Raw genomic sequence first — 22,111 nt, 5'->3', positions numbered from 1 at the left:
TACTCCCCTATCTAGTTGCCTACATCATATTTCTGACTTTGCAGCCATTCTATAAGAAATCTATATTCCCATTTCTACAGAAGGGAATCTGGCACTCAGTTCAGGTAGGCTGCATCACCAGACCCAGGCACAGCAGAGACTGAATCTACCTTCCTGAAAGGTCAATAGAGCATCCAGCAGAAGCTTTATAACCCAGCATTAGGAAAGGTCTTGGGGAGAGACAGGAGTCTGTAGGGGCTTCTGAGTTTGAGATTCTTCACAAGAAATTCATTTTAGACCTTAGATTGCTTGTTTTCCTTGGATATTTTTCTTTGCTTAGTTCTAAGGTGGACCAGGGCAATGAAGGGACTTTTGTAGTTAGACTTGATTCAAAAACAGAGCACAGTGGCATTAGTGCACTTTCTGAGATGCCTCCATAAAATAGACCAGAGAATGAAGACAGGTACCTTTTTGAATCGACCAAGAAGAAGATATTCTTTTAACAGAGACTCCCTCAGGAATACCCCTCAAGTTAAGTGACCGCAGTGGATAGATGTTCCATATAGTGGGAGCTCTCTGTCATCTGAAGATCTCCACATGTGGCCCCTAATATATCTTGAGGGGTTTTGGAGATTAAACTATTGTTATAATGATGTTTTGCTTTTCAGTAGGTTGATATTTGCACTTGCTACCAAAGAAATGCTAAATGAAACAGCTGATGCTTTAACAAAGCAAAGGAGACAGACCTTCAAGGTACACCTTTTTAATAGTATGTTTGGTGAGGTAGAACATACTATTTGAAGGCATAGCTGAGCTTCTCAAGGGAAAGCACTTGTTCAGTTGTCTGAGTGACCAAAGTGAGCCTGTTACTACAGGGAAGCTGGCAAAACCCAAGAGGGAAACTCTTATTCCCCATCATGAGCTCCACAGCTTCCCAGCATGTAAAAAGCCCATAGAGATATTACCAGATGCCGATTTCTTCCATTGTAGATGAACTGTACCAGCATTCAGACTGTCTGCATAATTCTATGCACAAATGATTTCCAAATGACTAATGTACTACACAGCCACACGTGGATAAGAGTTTCACGCAAAATGCAAGAGACAAAGGTCTGGGATAACCCAGTGGCAGAATTCCTGCCTAGCATGTCCAAGAAAAGGCAAGTCAGACCAATGGGTTTGCTGAAACTGTGTGTGTGTGTGTTTTGATATGGTCTCAGGTTCTACAATGCAGCTGGTTTCTAAGAAACTACCACTTAACGAGTGTGTTGTTTCAAACAATAACTTCGTTAACCAAAGGCTATTGTGATAACTCTGTCCATTTCCACTGCATAGTGATGTCGGTCTGGATTGTCTTCAAATATCTCAAGCAAAATGATATTTTTGCAATATATTAAATGCTGGATCAGATATAAGGATTCAGTTGTATTCTCAAAACAGATATTAGAGAGACTTAAAGAATATAACTCAGGTCTGGAGAGGTGGTGTAGACTTGTAATCCCAACACTTGGGAGATGGAGGCAGGAAGATCAGGAGTTCAAGGCCATATTATATAGTGAGTTTGAGGCTAGCCTGGACTACTTGGGATCCTGTCTCAAAACAAACCCTAAAGCCATTTTTCTCACTGTACTTTTATTCTGGAAGATGTTTTTGTTGTTCATAAAAACATGTTCATTTTAACATATAATGGGCATACTATTGGAAGCATGAATAGCTTATCTCACATTTGAATTTTAATAGAGTGAATAATTGCAAAATTGTAATACACAAACATGGGGGGGTTCGCAACAATTTTTAAAAAGCATTAAAGTGTCTCAAGATCTGTTTGAGAACTAGAAGTATCTCAAGGAGAAAGAGAGCACACCTTGTTTTGTACAGCAGGCACTCATGATAAAGACACAAAAACCAATGTGATTAACACTCTAAGGCAGGAAGAAAAAGTGTCAAGTAGTGGTCTCCACCTTTGCTGTCCAGGAAGGCAGCCACTAGCCACCAGGCATCTTAAGACACTGGAAAGAAATCTAGGGTCAACTGAGAACTGTAAGCACCACTTACAGTTGAGAATTTAGGTGTTCAATATGAAGGAATACAAAGTCTCTTAGGTAGTAATTTAAATTTTTTCATTGATTATATCCAGAAATGTTAATATTTTGTTGATGCTAATTTCATCCATTTTTTCCACTTTAAATGTGGCTGGGTCTAGGGAAATGGCTCAGTGGGTAAAGTGTTTACATGTGGGTACGAGGACTTGAATTTGGATCGCCATGACTCATGTACAGCCAGCTGTGGGGGTGCTGTAGCAAGATGGGAGACAGGAGAGTACCCAGAAGCTTTCAAGCAGCCCAGGCTGGCTAACTCAGTGTCAACAGGAGACCATGTCTCAAACAGGGCTGGAGGCAAGGGCGACACTGGGCATTGTTCTCTGATCTCTACTTGAGATCTGTGGCAGGCCAGCACTCACACATGTTATGCACACATGCCCATATCCACACACATATTGAAAGAGGGGGGCGGGGAGGAGGAAGAGAGAGACAGAGGTTAGAACATGAGGGGGATCAGGAAAATCCAAGGAGTGTGTTCTGTTTCTCCCAGACAGTTTGGTCAAGAAGAGTAAAAGAAATTCAAAGTAAAAAAAAAAACCAAAACTACTGTGGGTTTGGGGCATTGTTGACATCTTCACAAAGGCTAGGATTTCACTGGGAGAAGATGCAATGAGGGGAACATCAGGAGTGAATAATGACAGTGCTCAGACTTGTCTGAGTCACAGCCCAGTTCCTGGGAGGGAGAAGCTTCCTGGGTAGGTTGGGGCGATATTAACCTGACCTTTGGAAGCCAAGATTATAATCCTGTAGGCATGTAGGCAGCTGATTCATAGAAGACAACTGGAGTTCTCCAGCAGTTTATGTGTTACCCAAAGTAGGATTTTCTTCGTGTGGGAACCTAGCAACATACACATTTAGAAGGTTCCTTGTGGCCAAGCAGTCAGGACAGGACTTCCTGAGCTGTAAATGTATACTGATATAGTTGACCACAATGCTGCTTGACTCATGGTGGGGTGAATGAGATAGTTGTCACCTGGGAGAGAAGAATCCAGGTGACAAATCTGTGTGATGGCTGGTCATTATGAGTATGATACAGGCTTTACTTAGGTATGCTACCCTAGACACATGTGTATCCACACTGGCCACTGCTTTCCACTAGTCTGATTTATTTTGCTGAACTCTTGTAGACATTTTTCCTGTTCTAGGCATTAATATCTAAGGGAATCCACTGAAAGTCTGATGGTTGCTGAGTGAAGACTGCCTATCGTAGACCAGTGGCTATGTCTCTGAGTAAATTTGTTCTCCTGCCTGGTCCTCAATGTTTCCAGAAAGTGAGATTTAGAACCAAAAGGAACCAAGGCTCCACTCAACTTTGTGATTCTAGAATAGGCCCATGTCATGAAGAGGGAAGCACACACACTATAGGTACCAGAACAAGGCCACTTAGAATAGGAGAAAGCTGGCCAGAGAGGGCACACACTGGGAACTTTCACAGGAGTTGGCCCAAACCTAAGTGAATCTGTCCTCTCACAGGAAAGTAGACTCCGCTGGAGGTTGGTGTGTTGATACTGGTTCCCTAGCCCTCTTTCCAGGGCTGGCTCACCATTAAGAGTGCGGTTGTGTCTGAGGAAAACAGGGATCCCAGTCCTTCAGTGTGTACCCCTTTCTTACTCTGCACTCTTGAGCCATCTGCATTTGTAAGAGTGGCTACTGCGATTGGGGGGCGGTGCTCTGCAAAGGGGCTTTGGCCTGACTTTGTAAAGGTTTCTAGAATAGAGTGGGTAGGAACTGACTAAAGTCCCAGGGACTCAAACACTGACGCACAGGAAAGCCTCAAGTGGGTGGAGAAATGCAAATCCCCTAGAGGCATGGCTTCAGCTGCTGTGGACCCTGGAAGCCGATCCTAACTTTGGATTTGGGCAGTGCCACTACCTGGACGGAGAGAGAGTCAGGTAAGCCAGGCAGCCCTCATCTGGGTGTGACCTCTCCACAGGAGGAAACACCCAGGCAGGATGTCTTGGGGCTTCTTTCTACAATTGGTATTGTGTTGCTTCGTTTTAACGTGACTGGAGAGGAAGGGGTACCTATAAAAAGAAGGGTCCTACTCCATACACTCAAATCACTCAGAAGAAAATAATCTTCCAAAGACTTAAATGGAGATCTGGTTCCGGATCTTCACTGAAAGGAGGGAGAAGTCGAGGCATCACCCTGAAGCAGAGTAGTGGGTTGGGGGCTGTGCTGCTGAGGAGGTGTGTCAGCTAAGGGCTGGAAGACAGCCCTAATTTTCTTTAGCCAGCGGAGAGTTTAGCCAGCGGAGAGCTGTGATGTCTGTTCCGAGGTTGGTGTATCTGGGTTTCAGAGATGCTTAGGGTAAGTCGCCGCTTTGCAAAGAGGCCAAAAAGTCAACAGCACTGCTGGCTCCCGGGAGGTGGTAGGATGCCGGGAGGGAGCAGGCAGGCATCCAGCTTTTAGAAGGAAAATACTTATCCCAAGGCAGGGCCATGAGCCCCTATAGAGTGAAAACAAAGATACCCCCCTGCAAGTCTGAACACCAAACAACAGCAACGACAGCAAAACAAAACAACCCTCCCCAACCCACTTTATTTAATTTCTTAAAGTTTTAGAAAAGAAAATTTAAAAGGAACTTATCAAATCCGCTGTCATCCTCTACCCTCCGAACCTTCTCCTTTTCTCTCTAGGATATTCCCTCTCAACTTTATGTGCCGGGTTGTTTAGTTCGTTTCGAAGCCACCGGGCTCGCGTAGTGCTGCCTGCCCTGCATGGGTGATGACATAGGATTGGAGTCATAGGTAGCCTCAGGGACGCAGACCCTGAAGAAAACCCATTCTCCCTCCCTCTAACCACATTCAAATAATGAAAAAGATTTAACAATAGAATCAGCGAAAGTGGCCATGCCATCTGTCTTCAGCTCCCGCCTTCCCGATGCCACTGACCCTTCGCTGCTGGTAGGAGAATAGGATGTTTCAGTTCCATTCCCAGACCTCGGAACTTTGTCAGAGCTGCACATTGTGGACAGGAGCCACAACCCCTCTTTGGCGCTTGGTTGTTTGTGGTGCTGGCTATCCGGTCTATTCAAGGGCCCATCAGGAGGCCCATAGAAGCTTCCTTAAATAAACATTATTTACTGAACTCCCACACCATACCTGCAGTGGCCAGTAGTGAATGCTCATGAACCTAAAGTCATGCACTAGTTCAACATAGCTTCTCTCCCTAACTACATTTTGCTGAATGAAACACAACTTTTATTATTTTATGTTTTAATTGATTTATACTTCTCTATTTATCGGTATAGTTTATAACATCTAGTGGAAGCTCAAGGAAAAGGTGTTTTAAAACGTTCCCACTGAAATCTGAAGACTCAATTTGTTCTATAAACAAAGGGAAATGTCATACCTCTGAGATATATTGAAATATTGTGGTGAAAGTTTTTCCCTTGACTTAGATTACTTATTAAGAATTCTGCATTCCAAAAGAGCAAAGACAATAACTTAGTAACTTCAGAGGAATTAAGTCGTAAAGATATTTTTCTATGCTAGAAAGTACATCTACAGCCTCTGTGCTGATCAGAGTGGGAGTATATAGGTTACACTAGAGGATCACACGGGTCTCTGTGTGTTTGTTATAAAACTGGGATAGTTTACTTAAGTTAACTTGAGGGCTCAATCACTGTCAGATACAAGATGACTTTATATCTAAAAAAGCTTTGCCCAACTGTAGATCACTAGAGAAGAATAAGCATGTGTGTTGGTTTAGAAGTACTCTGTACTGCTATGACACGTGCTGCACATGAGTGCACACATGCTGTTCTCCAGGAAGCTGTCCCAGCACTGAACTCTAGTGAGGTGCATCGATAGAGCTGACTGTAGAGTCCCAACAAACATGAAAAGAAGAAAAAAGGGTCTGAGCATTTTCATGAAAAAGAAGCTCTAGGGAAGAAATGAATAGGCTTCAGAAGGTACAGTCAGTGTGTGTGTGTGTGTGTGTGTGTGTGTGTGTACTTAATTACCTTTAGCCTGCTCAAGGAGGGAGGGATAGGGAAGCATTTTGCTGACAATACACGTTCTGTGCTAACCCCTGAGTCTATATGAACAGCCGGGTAGGGTAGGGCATGGGGTGCTTGGGGAGGAGGGTGGGACTTCCTGAAACAGCAGCCTAGGAGGTCATGGCAGGGCAAGGAAGGATGTGGTTGGGGCAGAGGAAGAAAGCTGTCCTGCACAAGGGATAGTTTTTAAGAAAACACCAAGACGAATCACTGGATGCTGAGTTTCAAATGCATTTCCTCCTTTCTTCGTTGAGATACTATAAAAGTCGAATTTTTCTCCTTCCTTTGAAAAACTATGCTAATTTTCCCCCTACAATTAATTAATAGCTAACAGCTGATTGAAGTCTGAGTCAAGAAGAAACCCTATCTCATGGGTCCCAGTGAGCAATATTTTAAACTTCTTACTTTACTCTTCTTTTAGCATGTCTCAGTGGAATCAAGTCCAACAATTAGAAATCAAGTTTTTGGAGCAAGTAGATCAGTTCTATGACGACAACTTTCCTATGGAAATCCGGCATCTGCTGGCCCAGTGGATTGAGACTCAAGACTGGTAGGCTACAAAGCATTCCCTAGAAGATGATGGACAGATGCTTTGTGTCCTTTTTGTGTCCTAGTCACGTATTCTATGGTCTGTTTTTGACTCAGCAGATGCATTCTTTTATATATATATATATACACATATATATGTATATATATAATATATATATATAATATATATACAATATGGCTTCAAGGTTTTGGAAATTCATTTCAAAGGCAAAGAACCACTCTCCATTCTGGTTTTGTCCACTATAAAGGAAACCTTAATGGTTTTAATGCAGTGTCTGTAAGTACCTCTTACTCCAATTGTCTTAGTCACTCTTCTATTGCTATGAAGAGATGCTCTGACCAAAACAGCCTTTATACGAGTTTAATTGGGGCCTTGCTTACAGTTTCAGATGCTTAGCTTAGTATCACAATGGCAGAGAGCATGGAGGCACACATGGTGCTGGAGCAGTAGCTTGGAGCTAACTTGTGGTCTGCAGGTACACACACGCGCACACACACACACACACACATGAGTGGGGGACACACACACACACACACACACACACACACACACACGGGGTTGGGGGGGAGAGAGGCTGGGCTTGGCTTAGGTCTGGCCCATCCCCAACGACACACTTCCTTCAATAAGGTCACATTTTCTCTGACAAGAGCACACCTCCTAATCCTTTTAGATATTGTTACTCCATAGTGAGTACGAACATATGAGCTTATAGGGGGCATTTTTATTCAAACCACATCAATGTTTTAGGCAAGTCCCAGAGAAACAATTCCACTATTATATACTCAAGGTCAGTAAATATTCTTTTTAGGAATCCTTTTCCACCTCAGTGGGAAATATTCATTCCCTAACACACCATGTCCCCCCCGCCCCCATTTTATTTTCAACAAGTTCCTTCCCTGTTGCTGGCCTTTTTACAATTAGAGCAACATGAGGCAAAAGGCATGCTCAGTGTCTCCATACCAAGCCACTGGACAGGAGAAATAATGCAAAACAGCTTCTATATGAATGTGAAGCCGTCCAGTTAATAAACATTTTACAAAGCTCTATTCACTCCATATGATTAAATTCCCCCTTTCCTTCAATCGTCTTTCCTATTGTGTAACAATATAAACCACAGGATCTTAACCACTTTTAACTGTACAGTAGTATTGCCTGATTTGCATGTTCTGCTGTTATCATCCCACCCATCTGCACAACGTGCTCATCTCAGTCAGAAATTCAGGCTCATTAAACAGTAACCTTGGCCCTCCAAACTTAGTTCCAATCTGTTTTTCTTCCTTTTTCTTTCTTTTCTTTATGAATTTGAGTAAAGGATATACTTTATATGAAGGAATCATGTATGTTTTATTTTGTGGCTTGCTTATTGCATGTACCAGAATTTTATTCAAATTTGAAGCTGAATAGTATTTCATTGTATGGATACACTCACTACCTATGGTCAGCTCCATTTACTTACTGACAGATATTTAGGTCATTCTACCTTTACCTTTAGACCATGGCCAATAAAGTTGCTATGAGGTTCAGATGCCAATACCTGTTCTCATCCGTGGTGTTTGCATATAGAGCTGTTGGGTCACGTAATTGCATGTAGTATAAGTTACTGCTGACCTTTTCACAGGGGCTGTGTCATTCATCAGCAATACATAAAGGCTTTTGTTTCTTACTATTCTTGCCAAGACTTATTTTCTGATTTTTGTTTTGATTTTTTTTTAAATAATAGCCATCCCAATGTGGATGAAATACTATTTTAGGATACTTTTAATTTATAAAACCCTAATGATGTTGAATAGCTTTTCATGTATTCAATTTAACCTTTATATTGTCTAAATGCTTATCATTGTAGAATAAATCTGATATTTAAAATGTATTGGTAAAGAAGTAAATATTGAATTAACTGTTTCTTATTAAGTAGTAATACCTGGACATTTTATTTATTTTAGGGAAGTAGCTTCTAACAATGAAACTATGGCAACGATTCTGCTTCAAAACTTATTAATACAATTGGATGAGCAGTTGGGTCGGGTTTCCAAAGAGAAAAACCTGCTACTGATTCACAATCTAAAGAGAATTAGAAAAGTTCTTCAGGTAAGAATGCATACTACATTTTAAAAAATGGATGTGCAAGCTTAAATTGGGAGAAAATTTGAATATGTGCCCTCAAATGACTTTTAAAACAGATTTAAAAGTAAAATTTCTGTTTCTCCATTTAATTATTTTTCTACTCAGGTTTTATTACTATGTTTATTTAAAAGTTTTTTGAGTCTAAAATTTATGGAAGTAAAAAGGGGTGTGTGTGTGTGTGTGTGTGTGTGTGTGTGTGTGTGTGCACATGTGTGCATGTGTATGTTACTCATCTACTTTATAATACAATTATTACCAAGTTCAATATTATGGAAATAAATGTAAAAGACCAGCTGTTTGTCTATCCTCTGACACTTCCATGTCTTTGTCTCTTATATAACCGTGTTCTCATTAAGTATAAACATCATGGATGTATATTATAATTGATTAAATAATGTGGGTATATTATTATTAGCTTAAAGATCAAGATATGAGAAAGATGAATGAAGTATAATCCTATGGATTTTAAGCATTGCGTAGTGTCAGGGGTCAGCATCACGTCACTCTACACAGTGTCAGGGGTCAGCATCACGTCACTCTACACAGTGTCAGGGGTCAGGCATGACAGCACTCTACACAATGCCAGGGGTCAGGCATGACAGCACTCTACAGTGGAGAAATCACCTGTGCTTTGGTTATTTTCCCTCCCTGTCCTCACACTGAGCACTTGAAAGTAGAGGCCATTTCATGTCTGAGGTTTGTCTTCTCTTTAATGTTTTACAGTTAGAAACATACAGTTTACGGCTTCTTAAGTGACTGGCATCTTCCACTTAGCACCAAGCGCTGAAAGTCTTTGTTTTCATGGGGTTATAGCTTTATTGTTAATCACTAAATTATATTCCAATGTATTTATTTTACTCATTCTACATAAAGCTATTGTTAGGGGTTACATACGGGTTTGCGGGGGTCTGAGTTTTCATTTCATTTGAGTCATTATCCAAAACTGTGATTTCTTTTTTTTAATTTTTTTATTGAATATTTTATTTATTTAAATTTCAGATGTCATCCCCTTTCGACATTTCCCCTCCCTAGAATCCCCTATCCCATTCTCCCTCCTCCTTCTTACTTTTATACCATTTTAATTACATGCATGTATTCAGGCCAGTTGTAGGTTGAGGAACTAGCAATACAATAGATGCGAATAGTCAGGGAACAAGCAAGACAATAAACACAAATAGGCAAAGAACAAGCAAGGCAATAAACAAACTTTCGTGGACACTCCCGTGATCACTGTTTCTAAGGGCTTATCAGGATGACCAAAATATCTGAGCCAACTTCCCTGTCCTAGCCCAAAGTCATTTTCATGTCTGAAGCCTATTTCCTTGTTCTAGCCTAAAATTTAGATTCCTGCCTGAAATTACTTCTTTGTTCTAGCCTAATGTCAGATTCCTCTCTCCTTCCTTCCTTTCTTCATTCATTACATGTAAGTACACTGTAGCTGTCCTCAGACACCCCACAAGAGGACATCAGATCTCATTATGAATGGGTGTGAGGCACCATGTGGTTGCTGAGACCTGAAGTCATGACCTTGGGAAGAGCAGTCAATGCTCTCAACTGCTGAGCCATCTCACCAGCCCCAGATTAATGACTTATATGTTTAAATGCTGTCTGATTACTTTGCTTCTCAGAGTCTAAATGTTTTTACTCTTCAACTACATATTTTATTTTGTGATTTTTATTTTGTCTTAAAAGTAACACTCCTTAAGTCTGGAGAGATGGGTCAGAAGTTAAGATCACTGTCTGCTCTTCATGAGGATACAGGTTTGGTTCCTTAACGTCCACAGTGTGGCTCACAGTTATCCATTGTGAGGCTCAGGAGAGTTACTCCAGGCCACTTCTCACCTCTGTGGACACTGGGCACACACACCCACGCAGACAAAACACCCATACAGATAAATACATTTAAGTTTTTAATTAAAATTTAAAAATAGAAATCCTTGGTCAAAATATTAAGCACATTTGGAATGTAATCGACTATTCTCAAGCCATTGGGCGGCACCTGGATTACGGGCAACATTAAACATAAATTATGAGAAAACTATGATTTCTATGTTCCTATTCTCAGACTTAGTCTTATTTCACTTTCTCTCTCTCTCAATAGAGTGATGCATATTCATAATAAAAATCGAAACAACGTAAAAAAATACAAAGAAAGCTAGAAACAACCCCAAACCAATTCTTCGATGCAAGCATGCTAATATTTGACAAGCGTCAATATAAACATTTACCTATATATGTGTATCTGCAGATAGCACAATAGAGTAAATTGCAACTATCACCTGTAACGATTCTCACTCCCATATACCATGTGCAGAAGGAAGGTGAGACTCTATACCCCCCTCTCTCTCACACACACACACACACATACACACACACACACAGACACACACACACACACCACAAACTCACCAATGTAGCTCCCTTCACTTCCTCCCCCCTCTTTGTTCTAGAGACAGGGCTTCTATGTGAAGCTCAGGCTGTTCTGGAACCCACTCTGTATAGACAGACTGACCTCAAACTCTGAGATCCTCCTGCCTGTGCCTCCCAAGTTCTGAGGTTAAAGGCATGTGTCACTGCACCTGGACTGTAATTTCTACATCTGTTTATTTCTTGTCTGAAAAATATGATCTCCATCAAGGGAAGGACTTTGTTCCTTCACTCTTATATTCTAATGCCTACATAGTGCCTAGGCACATGATAGGTGCTAATTATAATAAATAAATACCAAATCTGAAAATAAATTTTTATTTGTATTGATTTTTATTGATGGAATATTAAAAGTTGCTTATCAAATAAGTATTCTCTCTCACCTGGAGAAAGATTTTTTTCCAAAGAAATTTCACTCAAGTTAATGAAACTATGAAAAGCATAAAATAGTGAACTATATGTACTGTCTCTTAAATTATATTTTGACTTTTAGGCAAAGTTATCTGTTGACTTAAAGATATTAAATTTAAGGAAACCTGTCACTCCACCTTGTTGGTGTTTGTTAGTTTCTCATTTTTCTATAAAACTGTAATCAGTATTTCTTTAATTTTATATTTAATTGGATTCTGTGCATACAAGAACTTTTTGCTATTAGTTCTTCATTCATAAAAGTTTACATTTAATTTATTCATAATTGCTTAGATTTTATCAAGTAGTTTTTTCAAGGTCTAAATTATTATATAAATTATCTGAGAACTTTTATGCCTAAGAATGTCTGACAATTTAGTTATTAAAATATTTATTTGTTTATTCATTGTATATATGTGTATGTTTGTGGATTCATGTGTGTGAAGGTCAGAAGACAACTTTCAGTAGTCAATTTTCTCCTCCTACCACATAGGTTTCAGAAATTAAAGTGAAACTGCCAAACTTGGCTAAAGCGCCTTTACTCCTTGAACCATCTCTTCAGTCCAAGTCTGGCACTTTAAGAAGTGGCTGGGAATAAAACTCTTAGATCGTTTTCTGGAGACGTTGCTCTACAGATACTAGAAATCCTAGATGAATCTGAGATGTTTGTTATAGTTAGGAGTGACCATGATGCTGCTCTATGACTAAACTTACGTAGGCACCAACCCTTCAAAAAAGATGCAGGGCATATTAATAGGCTAGCCTCACAGATAGCCTGACAACATGATACCCACTAAGCATCAACACTGCTTATGATGAAAATTCAGAGAATGGTATGTTCTTTCAGAAATCTGCACAATAAACTGTCCTTCAATCTGTACTGGTTCCTTGAGTGGATTACATTACAATTGTTTCTGGATCATCTGGAAAAAATATGAAGCTGAATGTGCAAAGCTTGTTGGTACAGTCTGAATATTTAAATGATACCATGCAGTTTGGCATCTGACTGTTCTTTCTAATACAAAACACCATGGATAGATCTCTAGAGCTTTGTAGACATTTAATTCCTTTGAAATCTCTTATATTTCCTCCCTAACTCCAATCTGTTGTCTCCCTTCCCAGAGGATGATATAAAATGAATATTTACCAGTCTCTTCCATTTTGTTGCAGTTTTACCTTGTATATTTTCATCCCCAAAGAATTTAGAGTAGATTTGTGAACTGCTGAAATTCACATAAATGTGATCACACTATATTTACATTTCAACAATTTTCATAGTTCTCAAAATTCATCAGCATCAACCTTGACTGCAATAATCTTTTCGTTTTTATTGTTACATGTATTTCTATATATGAATATATCAAAATCTATCCATTTTATAGTCGGTGGACACCTGAGTTATTTACCATTTTTCTTGTCTGCTTCAAATATTGTTGCCCCAAACATCTTTGTGTCCTTTGTAAGGACATGGTATATGATGCAAGACATTCTCTATCATCATATCTAGTGGTAGACTTTCTGAACTGTGGAGTTTGCAATTCTTTAATTACACTGGATACTAGTGCTCTATGCCTGCTTACCTTGTGTACTTTTTCTAGCTTCATTCATATGTTTCCTTTTCAATGTTTTTCTTTTTTATAAGTGCATTTACATTCACATATTTTAACACACACTTTTTATATACTTAATTTTTTAACGTGTATAGGTATTTTTCATATATATGCATATTTTGCATATATATATACATATATACATATACACACACACACACACACACACACATATCCCATAGAACTGAAGTTACACCCAGTTGTGAGCTTCTACACAGGTTCTGAGGATCAAACCTTGGTCCTCCAAAGGGGCAGCCATTGTGTCCAACCATTGAGCAACTTCTTCAGCCCCTACTTCAATTGAGAATGCTTTCATTGCAAGTAAATACTACGTAATTCTATCCTTGACAATTTCTCCTTAGATAAACTTCAAACTGTTCCCACTACATACAAATACTATAAAACAAAGCATAAACACACCCAAAATTTAGAAGAAAAAGTATAGGATAATATTTAAGAAAAAGCTATAAATTTACTTTAAGTGGCAATGAGCAAGATGATTTTCATACACTCCAAGTAAGAGCTGCCAGGCATAATAAAACAAAAAGTCAGAACAAATACAAAATTAAATAAAATACATGGCACTAGAGCAAACAATATATATGTATCTGAAAAACAAAACCAATAGAAGTGAGGTTGAAAGCTAAGTTGAACTCTGTAAGAAGTGAAAACTTAAAAGTCTCTTTATAAAACAGAATTCTACCTAAATTCCTTCAGGATTGAAATGTTCTATAGAAGCTTATCCGGCCATCAGTTCTTTGAGTACTGGTCATATACCTGGCCACATTTTAAGTACTAGGACTTGAACGAGGGGAAACCATGATCTCAAAGCTTAAATAGTTCACACTTCCTGTGTTTTGGTTTTTAGTTTAGATGAAATTTTATGAGGACTCCTCAGGTCTGAGAGAGACTAGGGTGGAGGCAGGCACAAGCATCTGGTGTGATGATACAATCTTTTTTCCCTGTCAATCACAAAGCACTGTTGTGAGTTTTGGTGTTACTTTTGTGGTTAGTAATCTCACCACCTGCAGAGAACTTTTCACAGACCATAGTTAGTGTAGACCATACTCTACAGTGGGAGGGTGAAACTCGGTGGGTGAGGTGACACAAGGAAATGTAACCTTTAGCACACCTGCCTACACTCTGCCTCACCGTGCTGCTGTGTTGGAGAGCACCTGAGTGTGCTTGAATAAAAATGTGCTCTTAGTTCTGTTGACATGAGCAATGTCAGGGAGAAAACAACAAAACAGAGAAATATCACTAAGCATACTGATCCCTCTGAACTCACCAGATCTTATCCTCTAACCCACTGCTTTCTCAGTTCACTCCTCTTCCTTCCCGTCTGTACAACACATACACACACACACACACACACACACACACACCTAATAAAATCAAATCTTGATGATTTAATACTTTATAGCAATCTTTCCTTTCCCTAGATCCTGAATGTTAACAATTTATGGCAGAGTTTAGGGCGTCTTTTTGGAATAGGTACTTTGTGTGTAAGATAGAAACTGGATTTTTTTTTTTTGCTTGTTTGTGGTGTGTATGTTGTAGTGTGTGTTTCTGTGTACATTGACGCACATAGAGAAGCAAGAGTAAGATGGTAGATGTCCTTTTCTATTGCTCTCTACCTTAGTCCTCTGATGTGGACTCTCTCACTGAGCTGAAGTTCACCTGTACTGACCTGCTCCTGGGATCCACCTACCTCTGTAATGCCCCCAGTGTTGGAGTCACAGGCGCATGCAGCCAACATTGGTTATGTTGGTGCTGAGAATTTGAACTCAGGTCCTGATGCTTGCATAACGAGCATGCCTAACCAGTGAGCCACCTCCTTAGCTCCCATGAGTCTTGAATGTTCTTCAGTCATCTCTTTCCATAATCATCTGATTGCCTGAATATCCTATACTTACCAGCTGCTCCGTGGTCCTCCGAGTACAGTGCAGAGTGAAGTATAAACTAGTATAGGTGGGAATGGAGAGATGGCTCAGCATTTAAGAGCACAGAGGTTCCCAGTTCAATTTCCAGTAACCACATGGTGGCTCATGACCATCTGCTGTGGGATATGATACTCTCTTCTGGCATGTAAGCCCTATATGCAGAGAGAGCACTCATATACATCAAATTAAGTTATATAGGTAGCTGTAATGGTTAACATTGATTAACTTGTTAGGATCTATAATCATATAAGAGATAAACTTTTGGGAATGTCTTTCATGGAGTTTACAGAGCTAATATTTACTTAGGAGAACTCTCCCAAAATGTGGGTAGAGCCATTCCTTGATCTGTGATCCCAGACTGAGCAAAAAGGGCAAATCAAAGCTGCGTGCTCACATTGGTTTCTCTCAGCTTCTTTATGGTGCATCTGATATGACCAGCTGCTTTCCCCACAGTGGTGGACTGTATCCTCAACTGTAAGCCACAATAAATCCTTCCTTAAGTTGCTTTCCTCAGATATTTTGCTGTGCACCAACAAGAAAAGTAGCCAACAGTATGTTGGTACTTAAAGAATGAGACTCCTATATATGCTCTTATAGCCATGAAACTGCCTGTTTCTTGTCGTCTAACCTGGATATCTGCCTTAGTGAATAGACATGGGAAGGAAACTATGTGTTTTCTGTAAATCTAAAACATTCCATCTGCCTTTGTAACTTGTTCTCTACTGTCAGGATGTATGTTGGAATTCTGTGTCCCATCGGCTTTCTGTAGCTGAGCCCACTGTCACTAGCCTTGCTGCTTGCTTTAGGTTCTTGCATTCCTTGTCTGGAGATACAGGTAATGAGAGAGATTCCCACGGCAACAAAGTGACTTTAGCATAGCAGGCATAGATGGGCAGAAACCTATTTGGTCATTACTATAAGTCAGCAAGACTCAGGAAATGGGGACGACTCTGTGGGGATGGAGACTGTGTGCAGGAGTCTGTGGGGATGGAGACTGTGTGCAGGAGTCTGTGGGATGGAGACTGTGTGCAGGAATTGGGAGATAAATTGATAAAAGGGCTGACATTTAATGAGTGAATAGATGCAAAATGTGAGACAATTAAAAACGAGAGAATCTAGTCAGTTAATTTGGGTTATTTCACATATAATACATCTTAATTAGTTTGGGGAAGGGAGGTGATGTGAGTTTGATACATTCTGTGATGCTGAAAACTAGTATAAAGGATTTGGGGCTACATTGTCTACACTGTCTATATACTTAATGCCACAAGACCCAGCTGCCAGCGTACACTGATCCTCACATTTCCAGCTCTTAGCACACAGCCCAGTGTGTAGTGGGGTCCCTGTGTCTCGTTTAATAGTGAGAAACGGAGGTGACATTGAAAATATGATCACTGCCTTATTGCAATAAATACGGTTTGACTAGCAGATCAAGTGTCAAGTCATTGCAAACGCAGTTCAGACTCCACAAAAGCAACTTAGATTGTGCACTTTGACCTCCTGATGTCATCAGTTTCTGAGGATGGGAGAACTAGCTTTGCAAAGTAGTGTTCAGAACAAATAGTGTGAGACAGAAGGTTTGATGTGGTAAGCTAGAAGCAGGAGAAGTTGGAGAAATCTTTCAGAGGAAGAAAGCTAGGAGAAAAAACAATAATCAGAGACAAGAAAGTACTGAAGCACAAGGCAGCGACACACAAACACCCTAGAATTTCATAGGAGAGGCACTAGTGGTCTTTGAAACCCATTCTCACTCTCTAGGAGCTAAGTCAAGAGCAGCGGCTCTTTGTACTAAAAGCTCATAGGCTTGAAAGTTCTTCGCTCGCTGGAACAATAAAGCGACCAACAGATGGAGACTCATTTAGAAACTGGACACTACACATCTACCTCTTTCCCTTCTGCATTTTGCTTTCATGAAACTGGTGTGTACTCAACCGAAAAAAAATGTTAATGAAATGCTCTTAGGGCCAAGTACATCACCTTAAAAAGCTTTCTACTATATATGCATATAGTAGAGTCCTCAGATTCTGGTACACAGCCAGTGTGACCACCAGGAATGTTTCCCTTTGTCACCTCTTCTATAAATTAAACCATTTTCTCCATATAGTACATGGAGGAACTTATTAATGAAGAGAAGAATGTCCTACCTTTTATCATTTTTCTTCATATATTATATGTCCTGTATTTTGGAGGTTATTACTTCCTTGTATCTATAATGCCTTTATTTTCATAATCTTTTTATTATTTAAGAATTTAAGGGCTGGAGAGATGGCTCAGAGGTTAAGAGCACAGGCTGCTCTTCCAGAGGTTCTGAGTTCGATTCTCAGCAACCACATGGTGTCTCACAACCATCTGTCATGGGGTCCGATACCCTCTCCGGGTATGTCTGAAGAAAGTGACAATGTACTCACATATATAAAAAAATCTTTAAAAGGAAAAAGAATTTAAAACATGCATATCATGTTTTTTTGTCAAATCTACCCCTGTAGCCTCTTCTTCAACTCCCCCTTATTTCCACCACCAACCCCTAACCCCAACTTCTTTTAAAGCCCACAGATCCCACTTGGTGTCATTGTACATGAATAGCTGTATAGCAGTAGGTTCACCCAGTGGACCATGGGAAACTTCCCAGGGGCTGCATTTCTGAATAAAACACTCTCTTTGCCTTCACATCAATTGTCAGTTGCTCCTATGCCTTAGGTGGGACTCTGTGAACCAGTCCCCTGTGCACACTGCGACTTTGGCTAGCTTTATCTTATGCAAGTCTTGTGTATGCAGACCCAGCCCGTAAGTTCCTGTGCACATGGGTTCAGTCACCTTTAGCTGTAGATGTTGTAACTCTTTTGAGCTTTACTGAGAATCTAAATGAACATGCATTCTACTAACCCCAGCATTACTGATGAGTTCATAAAACATGCTTAGTAAAATATCTTACACAAAGACTTTGACAGGCATGTGAGTGTTGTTGGTTTCAAGTCTTTTTTTTATCAGAAGTAACCAATTCTCAGATGTTATTGAAAATTCTGAATGAGAATCTAGAGCCATGGGGGCCACATTTTTAAGTTCCTTTATATCATTTTTTACAATGCAGTGTAGTATATACCAACTGAGTTTTGAATAACCAGTTTTTATTTTTTAAAAGATGTATCTGTTTTTATTTTATGTGTATGAATGGTTTGCCTGCTTGTATGTCTGTGAGCCATGTGTGTGCCTGCTGTGTGTGTACCTGGTGCCCACAGAGGCCGGAAGGAGGCATCAGATTGCCTGGAATTGGAGTTATGGATGGTCTTAAGCAACTATGTAGGTATTGGGAATCAAACCTAGGTCCTCTGTAAGAGCAGTAAGTGCTAACCGCTGTGCAATCACTCTGGCCCCCAAATAACCTTTTAAGGTGATATATGTCTAAGAAAATTCAGAAGACATACCTATGTAAACAACCTGAAATCCTGTCTTTAACTAGCAGCCACTATCATCATTACAGTGTACTTCTTGACAATATTAACTTTGTCAAGCGTTAATATTGTTTTGCCACTCTCTTAAACAGCCAACATCTATTCTTATCATTTTAAAAAATGCTCTCTTCCTATTTTCTTTTGAGACAGTGTCTCGCTGTACAGCCCAAGCTGGCATCAAACTGTGTGTGGGTACTCTCCCCTCTGTCTCTCGTGTGTTGGGATTAGAGGCATGTGCCACTATGCCTGAATTGCTATCATTTTTATTTACCTGCTAGTTGGAACTTTGTTTTCACTACTATGATAGGTACTTTACATACCTGGTTTTTTTTTTTTTTTTCAAGACGGTTTCTCTGTGTAGCCCTGGCTGTTCTGGAACTCACTCTGTAGACCAGGCTGGCCTCGAACTCAGAAATCCACCTGCCTGTGTCTCCCAAGTGCTGGGATTAAAGGCGTGCGCCACCACCCCGGCTACATACCTGTCTTAGTTAAAGCGCTACTGTTGTGAAGCGACTCCAGCTTTTTTAGTTTGACTTTTTACTGATTCATTGTGAATTTCATATCATGCACTCCAATCCCATGCCTCCACTCCTCCTCCCCTTGTACTTCCTCCCCTCCACCCTTGCAACCTCCCTCACAACAGAGAAAAAAATCTCGTTGTGGAAGCTGTAGTGTGTCACACTGTGTCCCACGTATACCTTTTGTCCATGTTTCTTAACTTGCAAATGTCCGTTGCAATGAATCATTGGTCTGTTTTGAATCCTCTGGCTTCTGCTCTGCTAGCAATGCTGGTCCCTCACTGGGATAACATCGTTGCCCGGTGTCACAGAGCTCCTGCAGTTTTGTGTCTGTAGGAAGGGCCCTTTCACATCCTCTAGCAGTTCATGGGATAGATGTTGAGTTGGGCCAACTCAAAGCCCCAGATCTGGGCCTGGGTGGTAACTGAGCTGGATGGTCAGCACACCAGTTCCGCACCCACAGCACCAGGGCAAGTTCTCCAGCACTGCTCCAGCTAAGTCATCCAGTGCCACAGTTGGCAAGGAGGCAGACCCAGCTCTCACGAGTTCATGCTCACGTGGTCATCTATACCAGGACAGTAGGTCTGGCTCTATTGTTCTGCCCACTCGAGGTGCAGAGCCTGCTCCCCTGAGTGCTCCAGCTGGTAAGGAGCAGGGCCAGCTTTCCCCCTTTCATGGCCTCAGGGACAGTTTTCCTACTTGCTATAAGTGTCAAAGGACAATATCAAGGAAGGCATCCCTCTATTGCCTAGACTTCTGGGAGACCTGTGCCTTGGGAGTTGGCTTACCCACCCTCTTCCCCAACCAGGGTCAGCTTTATTGTGCTGCCTAGGTGAAGTGCAAGGCCTGCTCTCCCAAGTACTGCAGCCAGTGAGGGGCAGGGATAGCGCTTCTGCTCTCAAAACCCCTGGGCCAGCTCCCTCACCTGCTGCGGGTGGCGAGGAGCAAGGGTGGGCATTTCCTCCCTTGTCCCATGCCACTGCATGACATATGAGTGGCAGGGCCAGCTTTCCCATGCTCATACTCTTGAGGCTCACTTACTCAAAATCCCAACAAACAAAGCCAGCTCTGCAGTGCTTCCTGGGCAAGGTGTGGGGGCTGCTCTCCTGAATGCTGCCACTGGTTAGAGGCAGGGCCATCCCTTCTGCTCTCAAGTCTTCGGGAAAAGCTCTCCCACAATGCTCCAAGGGCTGGGCCCAACTTTGTACAGTCCGCAGACCCTAGGATGGCCCCAGATGGCAGCCCAGATCAGGAACATCTGGCCTTTGGTGGTAACAGACCAGCACTGCTGTAGGACTGTGGACACAGACATGGCAGCCCAGGCCAGGACCTTACTATGGCGGCTACTCACACCAGGCCACTCCTCACTACTCTCAAGTTCCACCTCTCTTTTTTGTACACACATCCTGTAGCTTTTCTTTTCCTTCCATCTCTCCACCACTTACTTGTTCATCGTAGTGGCACCTGGGACCTCTGAGTGTCTGGAGTAGTCTCAGGAGTGCTATCTTACCCACGCCCTGCCCTGGGTGTGTATGATCTCAGGGCTGCTCTGCCTGCTGGGCAACTCTTACAAAGGGAAACATTTTACAAGGGTTGGTTTATAGGGCAGGGGTTCAGTCCATTATTGTCATGGTAAGATGCACTGCAGCATGCAGGCAGACATGGTCCTGGTGAAGGAGGTGAAACGTCTATATCTAGATCAGCAGGCAGAGGGAAGAAGAGAGCTATCAGACCTGTCTTGAGCTTCTGAAACCTCAAAGCCCATCCATCCTCACTGATACACTTCCTCCAAGGCCACACCTACTCTAACAAGGCCACATGCCCTAATCCTTTCAAATATGCCATTCCCTATGAATCTTTGGGGGCCAATTTCATTCAAAATCACAACCATACCTATCAGTTTTTGCTTGTGTTTGTGATTGGTTTTTGTTTGTTTGTTTCTTTCTTTTGGAAAGTGTGTTTTCACTTCAAGCATCACAAATTACTTGTGATATTGTAACTATTTCAAACATTATTTTTTAAATTTTGTGCATGTTGTGCATCTGTGTGGGTATGTGCATATGAGTATGTTTGTGAAGCCAGAGGTACCAAATCTCCTGAAGCTGGAGTTGTTAACTGTCTAGCATGTGTGCTGAACTGAGCTTGGGTCTTCCGCAAGAGCACTGTGGGCTCTTCTATGCAATTTTTCCATTCCCCCATGATATAGTTTGTATTACTCACTGTTACAATGTTAGCTGATGTATCAGTAAGGACAACATTAGCTACCAGGACATACCCTTCTGTTCCTGGATTGATGAAACAGCAAATTTCGTTTATTGCACAATTCACCACCTCATCCTCATTATTCTTGTAGATAAACAGGTAACTTATCCCCTCATGGTGATTAGGAAATCTAAGCTCCTCCCCCCCACAGCTCAGCTATTTCTAAGAGACCCGAATACCTGTTCAGACAGGGAGACAGGGAAAGAAGTAAGTCTACAGCTACCTCTTTAATAAACCACCAGATGCTTTGCATCTGCATTAAGTTGGCAGGAACTCTATGCCTTATCCTCAACCAAACAGAGGGGACTTGAATGCAAGGCTGTCGTCATTACCTTGCTAGGTTTTACTTCGTCTTTTCCAAGAGGAGCTGGGATTTGTGTGAGTGGTTAGGTGTGCCACATTTAGCAAAGACATAAATTTTTTTTTAAATTTTATAAAATTTCAATATCCAAGTTTGATGAGGGTGCATCTTATATAGGTCAAGAGATGGATGGATGTCTAATAGTCATTGTCTTTCTAGTCATAATAAAAATATGAAAATGATCCTAAATGTCTATGCTTGAATGTCTACAGAGATTGGAGTATTTTTCCCATATACCATTATTCTACCAAAATATTAAAACCTAACACCCTAATGCGGTGGGATAGAAGAAACTATTCCAATTGCTAAGGCTCATTTATGGTCATTTTAACTGTTAATCTTTGTGAATCTGCTGTAAATTTCATAGTGTAGTTTTCT

At 41.0% G+C, this 22,111-nt stretch overlaps 1 protein-coding gene across 3 annotated transcripts in view; it reads left to right on the top strand.

The window, feature by feature from the left end:
- The first annotated feature begins 3,484 nt into the window (after positions 1–3,484).
- Stat4 (signal transducer and activator of transcription 4) overlaps positions 3,485–22,111 on the top strand; it is a 90,989-nt gene continuing 72,362 nt past the window's right edge. The window contains exons 1-3 of one of the 3 annotated variants that reach the window (XM_028765576.1): positions 3,485–3,973; positions 6,506–6,634; positions 8,575–8,719. In XM_028765576.1, the coding sequence (XP_028621409.1) occupies positions 6,507–6,634; positions 8,575–8,719 (273 nt within the window). In that variant the 5' untranslated portion in view covers positions 3,485–3,973; position 6,506. Of the gene's footprint in view, positions 3,974–4,350; positions 4,392–6,505; positions 6,635–8,574; positions 8,720–22,111 lie in introns of those variants that run through there. The other 2 variants (XM_028765578.1, XM_028765577.1) reach the window with 2 other exon arrangements.

The sequence above is a fragment of the Grammomys surdaster genome, unplaced genomic scaffold (genome assembly GCF_004785775.1).
Source record: "Grammomys surdaster isolate TR1022 unplaced genomic scaffold, NIH_TR_1.0 165, whole genome shotgun sequence".
Lineage (NCBI taxonomy): Eukaryota > Metazoa > Chordata > Mammalia > Rodentia > Muridae > Grammomys > Grammomys surdaster.
The sequence above is the reverse complement of the archived record's forward strand: the minus strand, read 5'-3'. Positions and strand labels throughout refer to the sequence as shown.